Below are 23,594 nucleotides of genomic sequence, written 5' to 3'. Positions count from 1 at the left end.
TTTGAAACAAATTCCACTTAGGATGCATTGTTAAGAGTGCAAATGCATGACTGAGGTGAATTTGTGGTTTGTACTCTGGTTCGGTTTTACAGTTCTTTGGTAAGAATATATTTTTGTGCTGAAAATGAAAGTAAAATTGTTTCTCTGATGTTTTTTCTTTTAAAATGGGAGCAAAAATAGAAGCAAACTTTGCACTTAAAATTGATGAATGTAAAATAGGTAGATTCCAGTCTTGAAATTTGTGTTTGTATCCACCACGACCAAACAGAATACAAAATTTATCAATGCAAAACTGAATCAAGTTTGCATTGTACTTTTTAACCAAATCTGTGTTTACATGATACATATTCCTTTTGCACTTTTGTCAGACTCAGCCTTGAGAAACTTATTGGATTATTTTGACTGGCTAGTGGCTTCAAGGTTTTCTTTGATCAGCTTTTGACCCCATATTGGAAGGAGCACATTTTTTTTTATGATTATGCAAGGATCACACTTTGTAGCATATCAAATATTCAACTGAACTTTTCTGACAAAAAGGAAGCTGAACCAAAAAGCTTTTGGTTCATATTTAGGCTTGAGAATCCATATCAAATACTCAACTGAAAAATCCTTATCCCAACTATTTTTGGCCTAGCCAAATCCTGTTTCAGGCCTTACCTCTGTTATACTACCTATAATGGTAACAGTAACATTAGCATCTCCATGTTAAAGCAGTGGCACGGAGAGAAAACCACTAGGAAGAATATAATGATAGCTTCCTTAATTTTTTTGTGCATTCTTTGTAGGTGTTACTCTATATGGTGGACCAAGAGCTAGCACCCTGTTAAACATGACAGAGGCCCTGACATTTCATCATGAATACAATTCAATGGCTTGCACTGTTGAAATTGTGGATGATGTGCTTGCAGCCATTGAACACATACATCGTCATGGAAGGCATGATATATCTCCCATTTTCTTTATTCTTTCTTGTTAAGAAATGATGATATCTAGTTTTGTTGTATTTCGAATTGTTTGCAGTGCCCATACTGATTGCATCATTGCTGAAGAACGTGAAGTTGCAGAAATCTTCTTGCAGAAAGTTGACAGGTTTGAATGGTCGTAACTATAATTTTAGGGAACCTGTATCTCTGAACCTAACCACAAAGCCATGGTAGAGGTCTGCCAGGCTCTGACCCTAGGATTGTAACCTGCAGACAGCTCTAAAGTTTCTAGTTCCCATCATTCAGAGAATTTCAGTCTCATTCAAAGAAGTTGCTGACCTATAAAGAGCATTATGATGGGGAAGGATGTAACAATAGAGAAATTCTTATATTTAGATCCACTCTGTTTCCTTGACTTGGCTATACAGTTTCTCATATGCTAAAATTTATCCACTGCTATTACAAGTTTTCAGTATTTTCACCGTCTTCTGTCACAATTTTGTCTAAATTTTTAGTTCATTTAAACATATAAATAACTCTTAGTTCTGATGTCTGATTGACCTTGGCAGTGCTGCAGTTTTTCATAATGCGAGCACAAGATTTTGTGATGGAGCTCGTTTTGGACTTGGTGCAGAGGTATTGATAATCCTAACGTTTTGCTGTTAAACACCATCTAAAGTTGATACCTAGTCTCTTTTCTCATGATCACTGGTTCTTTGAACGACTGATCAGGTTGGAATAAGCACAAACAGGATTCACGCTCGAGGTCCAGTTGGAGTTGAAGGATTATTGACAACAAGATGGTAAGTACATGTTGAAAACTAATTGTTGGTATATTTTAAGAGTAATTTGGATGTATGCTTTTTATTTTTCTACATAAATTTTATTGATTGTTCCTAACCCAACTTAGGGGTGAGCATTATTCAGTTAAAACCAAATTGTGTTCCCAGTGTCCATAATAATTTTTCTTTCAGATACTTGTTTGTTGGTTTTATTCTCTAATTGAAAAATAGAAGTTGGTTATGTCAATTTAAAGTAATCATATTAATAAAATGCTCAATTTCATAATCTACTGAATGGAAAACAATTGGTTATGTTCTTTGGCACATTTGAACTCTGTAAGAAAGTTCAAGCCACTAAATGCCTTCTTTACATATGGTCGGTTCATATAAAACAGTTATTATCTAAGGTTTCACACTATCTACATACATTTGAAAATGAAAAAAAAAAAAGTTACTAATGTTATTAAGCATTTGCTGACTTGTGGTTTTGAAATATAGGATTTTGAGAGGAAGTGGGCAAGTGGTGGATGGTGATAAAGGGGTCATTTACACCCACAAAGATCTTCCGTTGCAGTCCTAAATGTTTTGTAAGGAGAATTTGTCAAAAACTCTTTCTTTTACATCTAATAATGTTATCGTTGGTATTTCTTCTAACGTTATGTTTCTCACTGCTTCTTGCTGTACTTGTACGACTGTCGTTGGTTCTCTTTTGTAAAATTTGTTATTGGTTCGCATACCTTGAAAAGATAACATACATAGCCCACCACTATTATCTCATTCACTTTACATTACCTCGGTAACAAAAGCACAAGTATCTTGGACATTGAAGGGAAAAAGAGTAGAAACTATCAAAATCATGAAAAAGCAAAATCTGGCCGGGTCTGGTAGAACTGAAATCGATCCGACAACTGTCTCATCGATAGGCTGAACCGATCATAATCGGGACAAGGACAATAGATTAGGAACTGGAATCAACCCATCGGTACTGATCTTGGAGCCAGAACCGGCCCAATCAGTTTGGGTCCATCGGGTTAGACCTATGGTTGATCAGTATATTAGTAGAATGCCATGAGGGGTCCTATGTTAGCTTTCTAACCTTGTATCTCTTTTGAATCAAGTGATTACATGAAACAAGTGATTACAGTTAGGTTTCTCACGAAATTTTTGCGAGAATTTGCTCCATTTATTAGATGGTTAACTTGTGCATGTGCTTTGTGTTAACAGCAACCGAAGCATTCAATTTGACGTGTAACCAGAAATGGATATAGAGCAAATGCGTATGCTTGCGCTCATGAGTCATGCCATTTTCTGGTTTTTATACACAGACTTGAAAGCCTGGCAGGTGATGACAGATAACTCCAATATCAACCTTTGGTGTTAGCTGAAAGAGTTTCTAGTTGCTACTTGCTCAAGAATGGAGATTACTGGTTCACAATTTTAACAGTTGCAAATCTTGGCGGAAATTAGTGGAAAATTATGAAATATGCAGGAAAATTAATCGATGCTTGCAATCAAAATGTTGAACGATTTTTTAAGCTAGCCATGGTTTAGATGCTAGTATCCAAACTGCACAAGACTAAAGAGCATAGATTTGGATGCACTAGTGTGTGGAAATTGACGCTTCCACATATGCCATATGATTTTTGGCCAGGGTCCATGTGGAGTGTCGTCATGCTCCACACTGAAGAGGTAATAATAGAAAATATTAATGGGTTTCCCTTTCAATACTGAGAATGAGGTTAACAATTGATCTCTTATCATCTCAGATTCTCGTTTTAATAAATTTTCGGTAAATAAATGGTCGTTGGGCTTGGGCAATTAGAGGTGTAATGTCGGCGGGCATGGCCCACTTTTGAATGAGAAAAAAATTATGTGGGCCGAGGGCTGTGCTAGCCATTGCTATGTGCCAGCCTGTGGGCCTCAAAACCCTCAGCCCAACACAGCATGAGGTTTGGGTCAGGCGGGCTTAAGCCTAACGAACCACTTGCTACAGTAACCGGGCCATGGCCCAAGTGATGCTAGGCCATTCTAGCCCACATTACAGCTCTACAATGGATAGGGTATGATGGATCGACCACACCCGAAAAGACACATTTTATTGAGCTAGAACATTGACTTTGCCTGCAATTGCTTTATGCTTGGTACCACATGGCAGCAATTAGAACCAGCTGTTTGGTTGCCATAGATATGGAACAGACATTTTAGTATTAATTCCTTGAAGTAAAATGCCAAACAGACAATGCTAATCGTCCATAAATGTTTACCAGTATAGTAAATAGACATGGCAGTAGTGTAATTGATGCAGTACAAAGAGAAGGCCAATAAGTTTTGTGCAGGTTGGGACCAATCCAAGACACATAAGAAGCAGAGATGATGTCACTGGCCCAGCTTAGTAAATATTTGCCACTATAGCATCGTTGTAGAATTTCTATCTTAGTTTGTTTTCACCAAGTTGGTGCCATCACAGAGTTTTTATCTTAATTCGTATTTACCAAGTTAGTATTATGGCGAGATTTCAAATTTATATTTAATTAGGACTTTTCTTTTGAAGGGTTTTAATAGGATTCTATTATGGAGTGTTTTCTTAGGTTAGGATTACTCAATTATGATTTTTTTTGAAGAGTTTTAATAGGATTCTATTATGGAGTGCTTTCAAATTATGAATAGGAATCATAAGGGTGTATGCCTATATAAAGAGTGGTTAGGGGAAGGTTAAGACACTTTTTTATATTGAATTTTCTCTTAATTATTCAATGGAGAATTTTTCTTCCTAGTATTTTGATTTCTGCTCTCTTCTTTGAAACTTTTCTCAACGTGTTTTGATTCCGTATTGCGCTAGTTGGTATCAAAGCTCGTTGATCCTTATTCGGATTATGGCTCCCAAGAAGAAACCAGTAGCTCACATAATGGAGCAAGAACTCAATAACAAAACACAAGAGGAGATGACGGAGCTGAGAAGACAAGTTGAGGCACTTGCTGATGAGGTGAAATTGTTGCGTTCCTGGTTGGAAACATGGGACAATGACTCCAACACAAGTATCTCCACACTTTCCCTTTCATCATCAAGGCAAACAACCAGATCGACTATAGTTGCGGGTGGTGATCAGAGACAATGGCAAGCAGATATCAAGGTTGAGATCTTGGGATTCCAAGGAGGCATGACTCTAGAAGAATTCATGGATTGACTATTCGTGGTAGAAGAAATCTTTGAATTCAATAAAGTTTTAAAAAATAATATTGTGTCCTTAATAACCACTCAGTTTAGAGGACAAGCAATAGCATGGTGACATCAATTGAATGTTATGCGACAAAGAAGAGGCAAAGAAAAGATTAAGACATGGGAGAAACTCAAGACAAAGATGATGTCGGAATTTCTACCCCATAATTATATTCGTTTACTTTATCAAGAATTGCAAAATCTAAAATAAAGAATTGATACAGTAGATGAATATATAAAGAAGTTTCATCTGTTTGTGGCCAGAAATGAGTTAGCTGAAACTGAAAACCAATTGGTGCCTAGGTATATAGGTGGTTTGAGACCAAATATTTGGGATATATTAGACCTATTTGACTGCTATTATGTTTCTATGGCACATCAACATGCTATAACCATAGAAAAACAAAGCAGTCAACTTAACCAATTGGGTCAAACCCAAACTAATGTGGCCAGACCACCCCCACGTGATAATCCTAACCCGCCTTTAAATCAGCTACAGTCCCATGGGCTGAACCGAAATCAAGGGCTTGAATTTAATCAAAACCAAGTGGGTCCACCTGGACTGAAGTGTTTTAAGTGTGGTGAACCAGGCCATAAATCTGTTGAATGTGTAACGGGTGATAAAAAAAAATGGGTGATGTTTGTAGAAGATAAGAGAAACCCAATTAGAAGCATTTGATTGTTTAGCCTCATTCGTGTTTGATTTTTATAATGAAGAAACCTTAAAGGGAGAAATGGTGTATGGGGATGTGGGAGAGGCCTTGGTGATGTAGTGATCATTCCTAGCTCCTAGGATGAATCATTGAATTGGCTAAGAAATAATATTTTCCACACCACATGTATTATAGATGGGAAAGTTGCAAGCTTTGTAATTGATAACGGTAATTGTGAGAATGTTATAGTAGAAGTAGTTGTTCATAAACTGAACCTAAAAACTCAACAACACCCTCACCCCTACAAGGTTACATGACTAAAAAGAATGAATGAGGTTTCAGTCACACAAGGATGTCTAGTGAGCTTTTTTATTGGCAATAATTATAGTGATTGTGTGTGGTGTAATGTTGTATGCATGGATGCTTGCCATTTGCTACTTGGGTGCTCATGGCAATATGACCGCTACGTAGTCCATGAAGGACGAAAGAATACCTACTCTTTTGAGTTTAAAGGGAAAATGTTGATCTTATGTCCATCACAAGAGACTAAACTGAAACCCGATGAGGGTTCTAGCCTTTTTGTCATGACTAAATTCACAAGTGCCTTAAAAGTGATTGGTGTTGCGTATGCTTTAATTAACAAGGGGCTTGAGTTGAAAGGTGTGGAGGCTCCAGAGGAGGTGAGGCCTTTGTTTGATAAATTTAATGATATGTGTCCCGAGGATTTATCGATAGGATTACCACCATTAAGGGATATCCAACATTGCACAGATTTAACATCGGGTGCTAGTCTCCCCAATAAGGCCCATTACAGAATGAGTCCCATCAAGCATGGGGAATTGCAAAAGTAAGTAGATGAATTGATTGCTAAAGGGTTCATATGAGACAATATGAGTCCATGCACGATTCCCACCTTATTAGTACCCAAAAAGGATAGCACTTGGAGAATGTGTGTTGACAGCCGAACAATTAATAAGATAACCGTCAAATACCGATTTTCAATTCCACGCTTGGATGGCATGTTGGATCAGCTTTTTGGGGCCAAGGTGTTCACTAAGTTGGACTTGAAATCAGGCTACTATCAAATTAGAATTTATCCCGATGATGAGTGGAAGACAACATTCAATATGCATGATGGTTTATATGAGTGGCTAGTGATGCCATTCGGTTTGTCCAATGCACCGAAAACATTCATGAGGGTCACGAACCAGGTTCTCAAGCTTTTTATTGGTCAAAGTGTTGTGGTATACTTTGATGGTATTCTCAATATATAGCATTCCATTAATAACTTTCCTGATTCGATCCGATTTATTAAAACCAAGGTATCTGAATCCGGCTCTTATTAAATCGGATTCGGACTCAAATCGAATCTGATCCGACTTATTTTCATCTCCAACTCTCGCGTCTGTCATGATTGTTTTTTAAGCGGGGAAGTACATACCAAATCAGTCCTCCCACAAGATTGCGCCCCACAACAGCACATCCCGGCCATGTATCGAAAACATTCGATAGTAATCTCAGAAACGATGATGTTATCATTGGGAAATGTTTCGAATACACGGGGGAGATATGCTGTGGGATGTTGTAGGGGTAAGATTTGAACTCTTAATAAGATTACATAGATACTATTTGTCAGGTCTTTATTCTTCATTTTATCTGCGGTTCTGTAGGTAGGTTTGGTCCCGCCTCACATTTTAGAGATGCCAACTGACCAACTCCGGTCTCCACTACTGTATAGTTAATAATTCACCCACCTCCTCTACGACTTCAATAATTGTATAGAGAGAGAGAGAGAGAGAGACGTCCCTTGGCGTCTCTCAAATGCTGATTACAGAACAGATGCATTTGTTAAATTGGATGAGAGAGTGACTGTGACTCTGTGAGAGACGCGGAGACGAGTAGGAGATTTCTTACACACAATACGCAAAGTAATGGTGATTCTGAGGTTGGATATATGCCGGGAGCTAATCAAACTGGCGATAGAATTCATTTTCATTCTTGCGGAAGCTGTGCACTTGGTTTTTCGTCAAGATGTCTCCTCCGTCTTAACCAATTCCCCCACCTATATCGCTCCCTTTCCTCTCCACTCCCTTGTTCTTTAATTGTTGACTCTAGTTCCTCTGTAAATCCAATATAATCCTGTATTGCCCGATGCAGTGGGTTCTGTGTACACATTCCATTCCATAAATGATTTCTGTTGTTTTCTTCTTTTTCTTTTCTGAGTATGAAAATTGAACCATGAACACTCTATCTTCTTCTAAACCAGATCTTGCTGCTCTGTTTACCAGACATTAAAAGCTATAGATGTATCAAATACCAACAAAGACTCAACAATTGAATCGCTGAATTTTTGAAATCTTGGCGCCTTCGAAATGGGTTTCAGCAAACTTCGGCTGTTCTAATTTTACAAAGATTTTTTTAAGTTGAGTAGGTTGATGATTTCTTCAGATTTCAACTTCATAGCTTAAACCCATGTATGCTTGCCCATCCACAAGTAGTTGTTCATTTAATCCTGTACTCGATCTCTTGTCAAACTCGGAAAGAGTAAATTAAACATGGTTGGATCTGCTACACAGAATCTCTCCTGCTGGTCTGAGACTGGAGGAAAAATCCAGCTCGTACACTAATGTTGGCTTACATGGTTGGATCTGCTAACCATGTCGGTTGCTGGTAATCCGATAACAGTATGGATCACCGACAATTAGCTTAAGCTGATTGGGTTACATAGCCCATTGTAGACGTCTTGTTTGTGTAGCATACATCCCAACTTCCCAAGTAGGAATGCAGAAAATATCCCATTTCTGTTTTAATTCGAATTCAGTTCCATCCAATTAGCTAGACACAGCCACTGTACTTCAGTTCCATCCAAACTTTGATTACATCAAAGGGCCACCGTGAACTTTTGGGTTTGGATTCCAGCACTTTAACAATGCTGAAACCCCAGACTATCCTTATTTTATGAGACCAAGTTGTCCCTTCAACTTAGTTTTTCTACAATCTTAATTCTCATGTGTTTCTCTGGACTTCCATTAAGAAAAGTTCATCTTGATAATGCCTTAAGGGTTGGTTCATCAATGCTTTGAAAATAATTTGTGTTTTAAAATGGTCATTTTCATCATTTTGATATTTTTTTTGCTGTCAGCCCCAGAATCTTGAATGAGCAATTCAGTAATTTTATTTATTTATTTTTTGTTCTTTCAACCATGCCCTTAACTAGTGTGTACCCATCTTGCAAATTCATCACAACAAATGAATAAATCTCAATATAAAATAAGTTTTTGCACCCTTAACCTAATTCAGTTGTTCACTTGCATTACTCCCTTTGTGGTATGGTTTTGCAATCTACAAGGCTCTGCAGTGAATGTCGATATAGGTACCTTGCCACCACTAACCCACTAACTAGGTCTAGTACAAGGTTCAAAATGTTGCAATATATCATACTTATCATACTGTATCTTAGGATATGTATTGAATTTTGAATCTTGCCAAATGCTATGCATTGAGAATTAAGGGCACTTTTCATGTCTAAATAAGAATATTAGATGTTGTTGGGTGGAAATTGATTCAAACTAAAAACCCATATTTCTTTTAAATTGGCCTAAAAATGAAAGTGTTCTTCTGTCTAGGCAGCAGGAAAGCAATTCGACCATCCAAGTCAAATTGGTCAATCCAGGATGTTATAATTAAATAACAAAATTTTTTAAATGGAAAGAAATACAAAATTATAAAAAAAATGTAAAAAAAAAAATGGTCACATCTTCAATCTGTTATCATCATCATCATCATCATCATCATTATCCATGTCTTATCCTAACTATACAAGTCGGTTACATAATCTTGTTTCGTCCATCCATTCTATTTAATGTCATGTCCATTATTAAATTATTAGTATTTATACTTACTACTTCTACCCATGTGTTTTTCAGTCTACCCTAGCCTTTATAGCCCCTTCAACATCATCATGCCTTAGCCTAACTATATATATGGGGTTGGCTACATAAATTTTGTTTCATCTACACAATCTATTTAATGCCATGTCTATTATTAAATTATTAGTGCTTATATCTTTTCTTACTACTTTTACCTGTATGTTTTTTCGTCTAACCCTAACCCTTATAGCCCCTTCAACATCTTTTATATTAATCATATAAAAGAAAATTAAGTGTGATAAAAAGAATTTTTTTTATTGATGGTACGTATGAAATGCAAAATTTATTGACCAAAAAATGAAATTATTTTTGTATTTGATATTTTTTTATGAGCCATAGAACCTTGATTGAGCAATTTTTTATATTTTTTGTGCTTTAAACCATGCCCTTAGCTAGTTGAGTGTATACCCATCTTGCAAATTCATCCCAATAAATGAATAAATCTGAATATATCATAAGTTTTTTGCATCCTTGACCTAATTCAATTAGTAGCTTGGAATCCCTCCCTTTGAGGAGGTGTAAGGGGAGTCTCTTTGTGTACTAAATGTAAGTAGGCCCACACATGTACCCTGCCACTACTAACCCACTAATTGGGTCTAATGCAATGTCCAAAATATCACAACATATCATACCACATCTTGGAGACATGCATTGGTTTTTGAACCTTGCAATAAAGTATTGCAGCTTTTAAATGCTTCATATTGAATTTTTCAATATTGAGCATATTAATGCTTTTAACCATGGCCTACAGCACCACACCCCTATGTGGTCCAAATTAATCCACATCACATATACCCAAAAAAATGCTTGGGCATAATTAAATAAGCTTAAGAAATTACAATAATAAGAAATTTTATTATGATCATCATGTATTAACAAAACAAATTAATTGAAGAAAAGATTATTGATTTAAAGCATGAATGATTTCTTCTTGACTAAACATACCTATTATTAAATTTAGTCCCTCTATGTGAGGGTCAAAAATGTAATTTGAACTACTATTACATTAAGTTTTATACTTAAGTCATTAACCCATATTCTCCCTTACTAGATCTTATATTTAAGATGTTTTTCTTACTACTAATTAAATCTATATCCAATACTTTTAGCATTATAAAAATCATGTTTGTTTTCAAATCGGCCCAAAAATGAAACTGTTCTTCCATCTTGGTAGATGGCAAGCAATTCAACCATCTAGGTCAAATTGGTCAACTCAGGATGTTATAATTAAATAACAAGTTTTATTTTTTTTAAATGCAAAGAAATACAAACTTATAAGTATAAAGAAATACATACATATGTATGTATGTATGTATGTATGTCGGCTATATAAATCCTATTTTGTCAATCCACTCTATTTATGTCATGTCCACTATTAAATTATTAGTACTTATATCATTTCTTATTATTTATACCCATGTGCTTTTTGGTCTACCCCTAGCCCTTCTAGCCCCATCAACATCATCCATGCCTTATCCTAACTATACGGTCGGCTACATAAATCCTGTTTGGCCAATCCATTCTATTTATGTCATGTCCACTATTAAATTATTAGTGCTTATATCATTTTTGCTACTTTTACCTGTGTATTTGTTGGTCTACTCTTAGCCCTTTACGCCCCTTTCAGCATCTTTTATATTAATCATACAAAAAAATTAAGTGTGATAAACAATACTTTTTTATTGACAATGAAATTTAAATACAAAAATTTATTAACCAAAAAATGAAATTGTTTTTCTGTTTGGTATTTCTTTTTTTGTTGTCAACCCTAGAATCTTGATTGAGCAATTTAAGAATGTTGATATTTTTGTGCTTTAAACCATGCCCTTAGCTAGCAGAGTGTATATGCATGTTGCAAATTCATCCCAATAAATAAATAAATCTCAATATATCATAAGTTTTTTAATCCTTGACCTAATTCAATTAGTAACTTGGTACAAATCTAAAGAGTAGGCTCTTTGTGTAGTGAATTCCAATAGGCCCACATATGTACCCTGCCACCACTAACTTACTATCTAGGTCCAATGCAAGGTTCAAAATATCATAACATATCATACCACATCTTGGGATACGTATTGGCTTTTGAACCTTGCAATGTGCCATATGTTGGGAATTATGGTCATTTTTCATGTTTAAAAAAATATTAAATGTGGCTAGGTGGACATTGATTGAAACTAAAAAAAAAGTAAGTATTATAGTTTTTAAATGTTTCATATTGAATTTTTCAATATTGAACATATTGATACTTTTTTTTATACATAATTGTTGATCCGAAGCAATACTCAACAAGCTTCTATGATTTTATATTTAAAGTTTTCATAGAAGATACTTGAACCCCAACAAATTGATACTTTGAACCATGGTAAAGCATATTGTACTTAAATAAGCTTTAGAAATAACAATAATAAGAAATTTCATTATGATCATCCTATATCTATGCTACTTTAAAAAGCACAAATAGCCTCAAGAATATTATTCGAATTTCCTGAGGACAAAATTTATCCCTCCATATTTTATTTTATTGATAAAAAATGAAGGAAAATAGGGTAATTGGTTATTGATATTAAATGAGTTGAAAAGAAGTAATTTTAAGATATTTAATGCATTCGATTCTCTCTCATTAAATCCAAAATTTAATGTATTAACTTGAATTCATCTTCTTTGAATCATATATTTAAGACATTTTTGTTTCTTCTCACCATTAAATTCTATTAATTAAATACATACATATTAAATTAATAATTTCAATAATATAAAAATTTATACTAAATCTACCTAGAAAAAAAAAATAGTGGTTTCATCTAAGTGGTGGTAAGAAATTAAACCATTTTGGGTCAAATGTTGCCACAATTAAATAGTAAAATTAAAAAATAGATAAAATGTAAAAAAAAAATATAGAAATTAAAAAAAATTGGGAACATTTTTACATCATATATTCTACATATAAAACAATAATAAGGATGCTAAATATAAAATGTTTTTATTAATGATGGAAAATGAATGTAAAACTTAAATACTATATTTAAGATATATTTTCATCATTAAATTCTAATAATTAAACCCACAACATTATTTTTAACAGTATAAAAATAAATATTTTGAAAAGTAATTCAAAAACAAAACAATTTTCTTCCTTCTAGTGGTAAATAAGAAATTCAACCATTTGGGGTTAAATGGGTTAATAAATAATTCCATATTAAATAATAAAAATTTAAATTTAATAAAGTATATAATACAAAAAATAAAAATAATTGGCCATATCTCTAATATTTTATATTCACTATACTAAACAAAAATAATTATGAAATATAAGAAGTGTTTTTATTAATGGAAAATGAATGTAAAACTTTTATCCTATATTTAAGATATATTTTTTATCATTAGATTCTACTAATTAAATCCATAATATTAATTTTAATAGTATAAATATAAATATTTAGAAAAGTAATTTAAAAAGAAAACCATTTTCTCCCTCCTCGTGGTAAGTAAGCAATTCTACCATTTGGGGTCAAATGGGTTAGTAAATAATGTCATAATTAAATAATAAAAGTTAAATTTAATAAAATATATAATACAAAAAATAAAAATAATTGGGCATATCTCTAATATTTTATATTCATTATACTAAACAAAAATAATTATGAAATGTAATAAGTATTTTTATTAATGATGAAAATGAAAAGCCAAATTTAAGATCTACCTAGAAATCAAATGATGTCATAGTCAAATAATAAAACTTTTAAAAATAAAAAATAAAAAAAATCACAAAAAGAAATAAATAGAGAAAATTTTGGGCATATATGTAGTGTTATATATTTATAGAAAATAAAATATTGGGTGTATCTCTTATATTATGCATTCATTATATTGAACACAAATAAGTATTATACATAAGAAATAATTTTATCATGATGGAAATGTAATACAAAATTTAATGTCAACTTAAAAAACAAACTATTTTTCTTTTTGGGTGGTGGGTTAGTGGTTTTAGTCAAATGGATTAATCAATTATATTATAGTTAAATAATAATTTTTTAAAAATAGAAAATTACAAGTGATCAAAAAATATATAAAAAATTATATATTAATTATGTTAAACAAAATTAAGTGTGATAAGTAAAAATTATTTATATAATATAGATGAAATATATAATTTAACTGATTTAGAAGATAAGCTATTTTCTGATCTAGATGGTGGGTCAATGATCAAACTTTTCAAAGAAACTCATGATTTCATAATTGAAAATAAATATTTAAAAAAGGATAGAACACAAAAAATGAAAAATAATTTTTTTTTGAAAACATTTAGGAACATTTCTAATGTTCTATATTCATCATATTAAATAAAAATAATTGTCAAAATAAAAATCCATGTTGTCACAATTAAATAATAAAATACAAAAATAGATAAAGTGCAAAAATATAGAAATAAAAAAAATGAGAACATTTTTAACATCATATATTTGGCATATTAAACAATAATAAGTATGATAAATAAGAAATATTTTATTAATGATGAAAATGCAATGTAAATTTTAAAATCAATTGGAAATAAAACTATTTTCCTATTCTCTCTCATTAAATCTTATATTTAAGATATATATTTTTTATTATTAAATTCTACTAATTAAATTCAAAATATTAATTTTAATAATATAAAATAGATATTTTGAAAAGTAATTTGCAATCAAAATCATTTTCTTTCCTCCTAGTGGTGGGTAAGCCATTCAACCATTTGGAGTCAAATGGGTTATAATAAAAAATTAAAATAAGTAAAACATATAGTATAAAATAAATAAAAAATAGAGCATATCTCTAATATTGTATATTCATTCAACTAAACAAAAATAAGTATCAAATGTAAGAAGTATTCTTAATAATGATGAAAATGAAATGCCAAATTTAAAATCTATCAATAAATGAAATGATGTTATAGTCAAATAATAATAGTAATTGTTATTGTAATTTTAAATATTCACGTGCAATGCATATGCACATTTACTACAAGCATTTAAGTTTATTTTTAATTATATTGTTACTTTTATTAATTTTTAAATTATATCTTAACTATGATATATCTAAAATTCAAGTATTTAATATGAAAAAAAAATTATCACATGCAATGTACGTGTTTAATTACTAATTGCTACTAATGGTACTAATGAGGGTGTAAAACTTTTCTTCTTGACTAAAATATCCCAATTTTTGAATTTAGTACCTCTCTATATATAAGGGCTGAAAATGTAATTTGAACTACTATTTTTAGCTTATATAGCATCTGTTTGGGAACACTTGATGGAAATATTTATTCAAATAAGTACTTGTTTTAAGTGCGGGGACCATATAGTAAAATGGAAAATATGCACTTATTCATGTTTGGAAGAAAAGCCCAAAATGAGTGTTTACTTTGAAAATAAGTAATTAAAAATAAGTCAAAATTGGGTGGCTTTTTAATTGCTAATTCAGTAAGTACTTATTTCTTCTTTGTTTTTTGGGGACAAGATTGTCTTTAGCGTTTTGTTCATTTCCAAGGATTGCCCCCACCTTCAAAAGATCACTATTCACTTCCTTCTCATCGGACGGAAACCAACCAACAATGGTGAGCAAACACCCTTCCACAGAACCACTGTCACCGCCTTCTCTCTCAATCTCCACCTCATCCTCCCCCTCCTCTTTTCAATTCCTTCCTCCACCACCATAATCAAGTCTTTCCCAAACCACCACCACCACCACCTCAAGTTGTGCTGGCCCAACATGGCCTGTTTTACAGCTTTAGGTAATCTTCACTAAACGAATCTTGAGCCCATGAACAAAAAGAAAACAAATCTAACTCCTTCATCCCTCTTCACCAAACGACTCTTTTTGTAAACAAATTGATTGCCACAATTAAAATTCTATTGTGATGTCCCTAATCCACCCAACTTTGGACACGTTTGGAAGAACTTTTGCGTTGACCCTTGTTGATGAGATGGGATTTGGTTTCACATAACCATGTTATATCGTCCTCACAGCCTGTTGCAGTTGCGCATTGGGAATATCTCTCTATGAATAAAAATATAGAAGTAATGAGATATTCCAATGCACAGCTGCACTAGGCTGTGAGGATGGCATGAACATAGTTCTGTTAGGACCAAATCCAATCTCTTTTTCGATTGGGATACTGAATGGATTCATAGAAACTACCAACATTAGTTTCAAAGTCAATTTTTTTAGCTCAACGACATAATTTTTTTTTTCAAGTCCTAAGGAAAATCCATTCAACGTACTTGGTAAATAAATCTATTACAAGAGACTGAAAAAGAAACGCAGGAGGCAAAATCCAAGTACAAGAGAAGAGTGATTCAAGGACAGACCATGTCTAGCTATACAATGAGCAGCACTGTTAGCACGTTATCACCTTGTGAAGTCGCCATAGTGGGTCGCTATCTACTCAGGACAGAAGGTTGACAATAGTTAGAGCAACGCCTTCAAGAATGCAAAGGGAGCAGTCCAAAGTTTGAGCAAACTGCAGACCCTCGAGGAAAAGGCGAAGCTTCTACAAATTTGAATCCAATTAGAAAATTCAATATCCACTTAATGGATATTGGAAACCAATATTCGAATTCTAATTCAATTAAATATTTGAATATTCGTTTCAGTTCAAATTCGATTGATTAATTATTTTAGATAATTAATAAATATATAAAATAAATATTTTATATATAGAATATAAGAATTAAAAAACTGATTGAATTCGGATATTTATTAAATCGAATCAAATCATGTCCAAATTCAATTCAATTATATCAAATATCGAATTCAAAATTGAATCTTCAAATACCTTTGACATGCTAAGGTAGATAAAATTTGAATGCTGGCTGGTTTCAAGACTATTCAGTTACTTTTGCTCCCTAGCTTTGTAATCGGGTTGCCCCTAGACTAGCTAAACATGCTTTGTCTTGTTATTCAATGCACACTTGGTCTGTAACACCTACTTTTTTTTATTCATTCTTTGGAATCTGATGTAACTGAGTAATTGTTGAATGGGTCAACCTTCGGGCATTTTTAAAACAAAAAATTAATTTGCACTCACTTTTGGTGTTTTACACTAAAAAGATCAAAATTCCGTGTTTGGAAGATGTCGTAAAGAGTTTTTTTATGTTTTTCATGTCGCCCACTCCCCCAGCCCGGCCCAATTAACGCAAATTAAAAAATGGGAGGTCTGGATTATTGCTGAAGTTAGGTAAGAATAAAGATTATCAGGATTCACCTTGTGTGGTAGGAGATAGCCCACATGTATCACACATGTATCAGACCGACTTTAGAATTTTAGATGATGATTTTGGTTTATGAATTATTTCTGTTCAAACATTTCTCCACTATCCATCCAAATAATTGTCTTATCACCGGCCATTTGGCCTTATCATAGCCTTTAGATTTCAAAATGACTCAGCCACTCGCTAATGCATTCTTTCTTGTCAAACTTCAAAAGCCTACATCAGATCCACGTCTTAAAAAAAAGACTAAAATATTTGAAGTTAAACTGATGAATTTGGATTTATTCGTAATAGGGTCCTCCTCACACCAATCTCACAACATTTATGGAGGAGTATTTTCCATATTGGTATATTAATTGTCATTGGGGAGATATTCCTAATGTATGGCTGTGACTTACTGTAAGGCTAGTGTGAGGTGCCCTCAATGAGAAGTAGTTTAAACCTAGATTCTGCAAAATTGACGGTATCCTTATGGACAAAAAGATTAAAATGTCTATATTATCCCTAGTTATTCTTTAAAATTTTAAAATATATTTTAAACAATCAAAGAAAAATAAATAAATAAAAACAAAAATGCCATATTCTTCGTTATTTAAGATGCATTTGGAAATGATGCAAATGGAGTATAAATCCTGGTTCAGGGTAAATTTGCACTCAGGTTCACTTTTGCTTGTGTTTGGCAACATTACATTTATGCATTGACAAATTAATGACAAACCAATGCATATTTACATTGATAATAAGATGTAAAAGAACATCAATAAAAATAAAAAAAAAAGTAAATTTGCATTCAAGTGAACTTTTGATAAAAAAAAACAAAAAAAACAAAAAACATATGCTTTATTGGAAATCATGTTTGCATCAAGTCTGTTTTGGTAAGAAGGTACATTTGTCAGTGCAAAACTAACCCAATTTTATAATTTATATATATGAACCATTTTACACTCTACATATTTATATCATTCCCAAACGCAGCCTTAGGGAAGAGGTATCACTTTGCCCTCATGCAGCATGAGGGCAGGGAGTTCATTCTACTTCATCAACAGGAAACTAAATGTGTAGAGTGCAAATATATATAAAATAATACAAAATATGAAGTTTTGCACTCTACATATTTGTATTTGTACTCCTTCCAAGCTTTAATCACAAAGCTTGTTACAGGTCCTTATGGCTCATGTGAATGGAATGTGATGGGCCTATTGTACGTGGATGGTGTTTTTAAGGCTGTCTTTGGTTTGAAGGAAAAAGTAGAGAAATTTTTACAAACCTTGTAGTTAGCTTCCCTTATCTTTTCCTTCAAACCAAACATAGCCTAAAGCTTCGTTTGGGAAGAGTGCAAATACAAATATGTATCAGCATAAATACAAGGTTTAAAAATATGGCATATAAGACTTTGCACTGTAAATATTTATATTTGTATTATTTCCAAAGGAAGCCCAAGATAAAATAATATGTATAGTACAAATACAAATACATATAAGGTTCTACACTCCTACATATTTATACTCAATTCAGAAGGAGCACAAATATAAATATGTAAAATGCAAAACCTGAGTTGAGTCTGATACGAATAAGACAGTACTCAGTTGGGGAAGAGGACAGATACAAATATATACAATGCACAAAATACAAATATATATTTTGCCAAACTGAGGACAGATACAAATAAGACAGTACTAGTCTTGCCAAACTGAGCCTAAAAAAGAGATCGAGTGTAATCCACATAATTGCTTATTTTTTAGTCAAAAGAAGCAATTGTTGTTTCTACTTATATGTACAAACTCAATAAATTCAAAAGATGAAATCAGTCTTTGCAAGTAGCTTCGGTGGAGATGATCAGACCATTGGATTGGTTTATCTGTGGTAGTAAATTCTATTAAGGCTGCGCTATGTGAGAAAACCAAAAGATGGGTAATACCATGTGATTGTGCTGCTTGCAGACCTCCTAAGAGAGCTCTTGTTTCGGCATCATAGTTGTCGATGGCCCAGCTAGGCTTCCCGAGTTGATGCTGCACATGCTGGATGATGAACCCTCGTCTTTCATATCCTGTATTAGGATCAAAGGAGCCATCAACATCTAAGGTTGGCATAGACTGTGATAGTGAGACGGTGCAATGTCTTTGCCTATGCTGGATGATGTGTGTTAGGTGGAATTGGGATGCCATCTGTATGACATGATATGGATCCGGTTGTCTATTTTCGAATATGCTTTTCATATGAAGTAACAGATGATGCTGAATCTACTGAGGTACAAGAGTGCTTGCTGCTCACCTAGTGTTGATTTTAGGCTTGTAAACCACTGGGTGATGATGGTGTGGGGTTGGTTTTTCGATATTATGGCTGGGTTCAGCCCGATTTGGACTTCAAACCAAATTGCCCTTGCAAAAGCACATTCAAAGAACAGGTGGAAGGTTGTCTCCTCGCTGACTTTGCAGAAGCTACGTATTAGGTCCTCTTCTTGCAGCCATGGTAAGCATTTCCACTTAGTAGGCACACCATCCCATATTAATTTCCATAAGAAAACCTGGAATCTGTGCGGTATTCTGAGCTTCCAAATTAGCTTCCAATTGAAGCGGGGACCAGAAGTAGAGCTTTCAAATGTGGAGAAGTGTTGATAGGCTCACTTCACCGAATATGATTGCTGAACACGATGTGATGGAGTAGGCATCATTTCATTAATTGGCCATTTGTGGTTAGGCATAACGAATAATATAGAGAAGCTAGGAGCTACCTTGAGGATGGAAGTGGGACACCCCATATTCATGAGCATGGATCGACCAACTATATTACTGTGAGGGCTGCTGTGCACCCATGCATCTTTTCTTTACTTTCACTCTGTATTTATTTGGTTGATGGGTGTTCTTCATTTACTCTTTGGCCTCATTTGGTTTGTAAGAATAGAGGTTTGGAATCGGAATCAGAAAGGGTTATTCCGATTCCAACTGTTTGGTTTGGCAGAATCGGAATTCTATTCCTATTCCTGCTGGAATGGTATTCCTCCATTTAAGGGAATAGTTATTCCCTGCTCTTCCTTTGGGAATGAAACTCCATTCTTGTTGATTTTAATTTTTATTTTCATTCCTGTCTGTACCAAATAGACTATGGGAATTGACCATTCTAATTCTAATTCTAAAGGATTTTGATTCCAATTTCAACTGCAAATCAAACAGACTCTTAAAATTCAAAGTACAATGTGAATGTAAACAATAAGTCTGAAAAACAAAAGAAGGAAAATGAATAAGGACTAATATACACATACACTAGATACCAAGAGAAAATGTGAACAAAGTATTTGTAGCTAAGTTAATGGTGGTAAGAATTGGAGTAGAAGCAAGCGATTCACTGAATAGATAATGTAATAATCTAATCCTTGAAGTAAAGCTTGAGCCTAAGATCGATGTTGTCTCGTAGCTAATATATTGGCCAATAGACCTATTCATGGGTCAGGTCAGGCCGGGTTGGGGCCAGGATTTGTCTCAGTATTAACAGAATATATCTAGGCTCAACCAGCGGATCTAGGTCTTGATCCCGAGCCCAACAAGAAAATTGGAAAAAATATTTTTTTTCTTTTTTATTCAATAAAAACTGTTCTGTTTATATTAAAAGACCTCAAAACCTAAAAAAAATAATGAAAAATCTCACTAGTACTTGAATAAAGGTAAGAATAATAAAAAAATACTATATATATATATATATATATATATATATATATATATATATATATATATATTTATATAAAATATATTTTTATTATATAAATATATTATCAAGTCAGACTCGGGCTTGGACTCGGGTTAAACATTTTTGAGAAAGCTCAAACTTATCCCCAAAAAAAGCTTAAGCCTGATATTTTAGGCCCGAGCCCAAACCCGCAGGCCTGATTTTTGTCCAAGCCCATCTTAGATTGGGCCAGCCCATCAACAGATCTACTAGCCAAAGACGACACTCTCACAGCTAGACCTGTTCATGGGTCGGGTGGCCCGACGGGCTAACCCGGTCCCCGGATGGGCTTGAACAGGTATATAGGCCCGTGGGCTTAACCTCGGGCCAAAAAGCCCGGCCCGTAATAAATTCGAGCTAGGCTCGGGATTTGCCAAAATAGCTCGGCCCGAGCCCGACCCGGGCCGACCTATAAATAAACCTAGAAAACCTAGTTGAATACCCCTCTTTTTTTCACCTCTTTCCCTTTTTTTTCCAACCAAATTCTTCTTCTCCACATCCTCTTTCCCTTCTTTATATATATATTTTAATATAAATAAATTTTAAATTTATATATTTTTTTAATGTAAATAAATTCTGATTTATATTGATTATTGAATGGGGAAACTTTCTAATTTTTTTTTATTAGGTCGGGCTTCGGGTTCGGGCTCGGGCCTAACATATTTCTGTTGATGAATAGTAAAACCCGGCCCGAGCCCGGCCCGACCCGACCCATGAAGTCTATCTCATCAAAGTAAGCGCGTTCTCATTGGTGCCTACGTGCCCTATGCCTACCTCACTCGGGTCAAAGAGGAGACAAAATTGGTAGTCAAAGACGTAGCGTGAAAGAGGACAGAATTGGGTTTTGAAAAATAGAGAAATAAGGGATGGGAGTGAGAAACTTGGATTACTTTTCAATGCCAATTTATATATATGTAGCAGAAGAGAGCTAGAGCTAATGGGGTTTGAGGAAAACTGAAAAAAGAAGAATAAGAAAATAAAGATAGAGCAGAAACGAAATGAGAGATATGGATGAGAGGGTGATGAAACATTTTGTTCTGGTTCATGGCGCTGGTCAAGGAGCATGGTGTTGGTATAAACTGGCGACGTTGCTAAAATCTGGGGGTCACAGAGTCACAGCTCTAGATCTCGCAGCTAGTGGTGTCGACCCAAAGCAGCTCAATCAGGTCTCATCGGTATTCGAATACGTGCAACCTCTGATGGATTTGATGGCCTCTCTTCCTCCAGGTGAAAGGGTGATCCTAGTGGGTCACAGCTTGGGCGGCAATGCCATTTCACTAGCCATGGAGAGCTTCTCCGAGAAGATCGCCGCCGGTGTCTTCGTCACTGCCATCATGCCAGACTATACATCTCCTCCTGCAACTGTCCTAGAAGAGGTAATTATTACACTAGCTTTCAATAAACTTGTGTCGACGTCACCTCTGTTACCTAATGAGTCCATGTTTTCGTTCCTGGAAATCAGTTATTTAGAAGAACTTCGCCGGAATCTCTATCAGGTATTCAACTGACGTTGGGTCCTACACCGGAGAGCATCCCGGCTTCAATTACATTTGGGCCGGAGTACTTGGCACAGAGGATGTACAACCGCTGCCAACCTGAGGTTGGTATATATATATAGATAGGTCATTTCTGTAAAATACGAATAAAGTTATTAATCGATCGGTTGGTAATATATATTGTAACTGTACGTACGTGTTCATTCACGGCAGGATATTACACTGGCCAAAATGCTGGTAAGGCCGGCGGCACTGTTCGGAGAAGATTTATCCAAGGACACAACACTGTTGTCTGAGGAGAAATTCGGGTCGGTCAGTCGAGCTTTCGTGGTATGCGAGGGAGATAGAGTCCTGGAGGAAAGTTTCCAGCGGTGGATGGTAGAGAATTATCCAACCGAAGAGGTGAAGGTGATTACGGGTGCTGATCATATGGTGATGCTCTCAAAGCCTCATGAGCTCTGCTCATGTTTACAGGAGATTTCTGAGAAATACGTCTGATCTGATGAGGATGATGAATTGATCAGTTGAATGAAGAGTTTTGATTTGGATACCACAATTAAGTCTATGTTTAGGAAGATGGAGAAGTCTTTGTACTACCTGTAGTTGTATGCAGAATTATTGGCTTAATTAATTGCAGAAGACAATATATCATGATTTTTCTTTTTTCTTTAATTTATTTATGGGTCTTCAGGTCTGTGTAACTGTGAACTGTGATCGATCATCTCCAAGTACTCCAAGACTCCAACCCTGTATACAGACGAACAACTTTATATTCATTTCTGGGTATTTATGGTGCAACCGCCCAGCGGGTGTTGAACTGTTAATTATTGTTGTGATTCTTGCTTTCAATCGCTTTTGCAGTATAATTTTTAATTTTTAATTTAAAATTTTACAGCTTTTTGTTTTCTTGGTTCATTAATTAATTAACATGATCATGACATGAGAATGAAGAGGAAGAAACCGGATAAGAAAGAATTTTTTATGTTATATGATTCATTGACCGGAAGAAAACGACCACTCCGGGTTTAGTGCATTTGGACTCCAAGGGAGTCCAATAACATTTTGACATGGTACTGGGTGCTGCGTTGGAATAAACTTCGAGTATGAATCACCTGACAACAAAAACACGTTCAAACCACACATTTCGTGGTGTTAGATGAACTTGGTAGTGAAATGGCAATTCAAAGTTTTTTTAATTGGTAAAGGCATGGTACAGAAAGTGCGCTTTAACCTCACCATAATAACATCCAACAGTTGATTGAAATAAAGTTCGATAGAGTGTGCCTCACACTAAACTTCAACAAGCACTTTGTGAGGAAATGATCCAGACTGGAAGCATCCAACCTTTGACTATTTGGGGTAAAGCTTCAACAAGCATTGGTTATAGTGACAGAAGACTTAGCAGCTGAATTCGGATTTTCTCCTCACGGAACGCACCTCACACCAATCTCACAGCACTACTTGCAGTCATTCATTGAAAATATTCCCCATTAATGACAACATGCAAGTGCAAAGAGATAATCCTTGGTGTGAGGCGCAAATTATGAGGAAGTTTTTCTGAAAAGGACTAGAGTAAAATACCTTCGTTAAAAATGGTGTTTAAACATTGAAGAGCTAA

The 23,594-nt window shown here is 34.4% G+C and overlaps 2 protein-coding genes across 6 annotated transcripts in view; both read left to right on the top strand.

The window, feature by feature from the left end:
* Positions 1-5,112, top strand: part of LOC148849222 (delta-1-pyrroline-5-carboxylate synthase) — a 53,939-nt gene extending 48,827 nt beyond the window's left edge. For 2 of the 5 annotated variants that reach the window (XM_088949100.1, XM_088949103.1), the window contains exons 17-22: positions 786-936; positions 1,021-1,089; positions 1,493-1,559; positions 1,656-1,726; positions 2,204-2,292; positions 2,930-3,240. In XM_088949100.1, coding sequence (XP_088805226.1) covers positions 786-936; positions 1,021-1,089; positions 1,493-1,559; positions 1,656-1,726; positions 2,204-2,285 — 440 coding nt within the window. In that variant the 3' untranslated portion in view covers positions 2,286-2,292; positions 2,930-3,240. Of the gene's footprint in view, positions 1-785; positions 937-1,020; positions 1,090-1,492; positions 1,560-1,655; positions 1,727-2,203; positions 2,472-2,929; positions 3,241-4,544 lie in introns of those variants that run through there. The other 3 variants (XM_088949099.1, XM_088949102.1, XM_088949101.1) reach the window with 2 other exon arrangements.
* Positions 5,113-21,398: 16,286 nt separating this feature from the next.
* Positions 21,399-22,752, top strand: LOC148849221 (methyl jasmonate esterase 1-like). Its single transcript, XM_088951203.1, has 3 exons — positions 21,399-21,856; positions 21,943-22,080; positions 22,190-22,752. Exons 1-3 carry the CDS (start codon positions 21,479-21,481, stop codon positions 22,472-22,474), a joined length of 801 nt encoding a protein of 266 aa, XP_088807329.1. The 5' UTR covers positions 21,399-21,478; the 3' UTR covers positions 22,475-22,752.
* Positions 22,753-23,594: the final 842 nt, after the last annotated feature.

Source organism: Nelumbo lutea, chromosome 6 (genome assembly GCF_056320005.1).
Source record: "Nelumbo lutea isolate HS-2025 chromosome 6, American lotus-T2T, whole genome shotgun sequence".
Classification (NCBI taxonomy): domain Eukaryota; kingdom Viridiplantae; phylum Streptophyta; class Magnoliopsida; order Proteales; family Nelumbonaceae; genus Nelumbo; species Nelumbo lutea.
This window is presented reverse-complemented; position numbering and strand designations above follow the sequence as displayed.

Excerpts from the sequence above, each read along its gene's own strand:
- LOC148849221 (XM_088951203.1), top strand. The coding sequence starts at position 21,479 with ATGAGAGATATGGATGAGAGGGTGATGAAACATTTTGTTCTGGTTCAT. Across the intron at positions 21,857-21,942 it reads CTGCAACTGTCCTAGAAGAG|TTATTTAGAAGAACTTCGCC; the intron begins GTAATTATTACA and ends CCTGGAAATCAG. Across the intron at positions 22,081-22,189 it reads ACAACCGCTGCCAACCTGAG|GATATTACACTGGCCAAAAT; the intron begins GTTGGTATATAT and ends CATTCACGGCAG.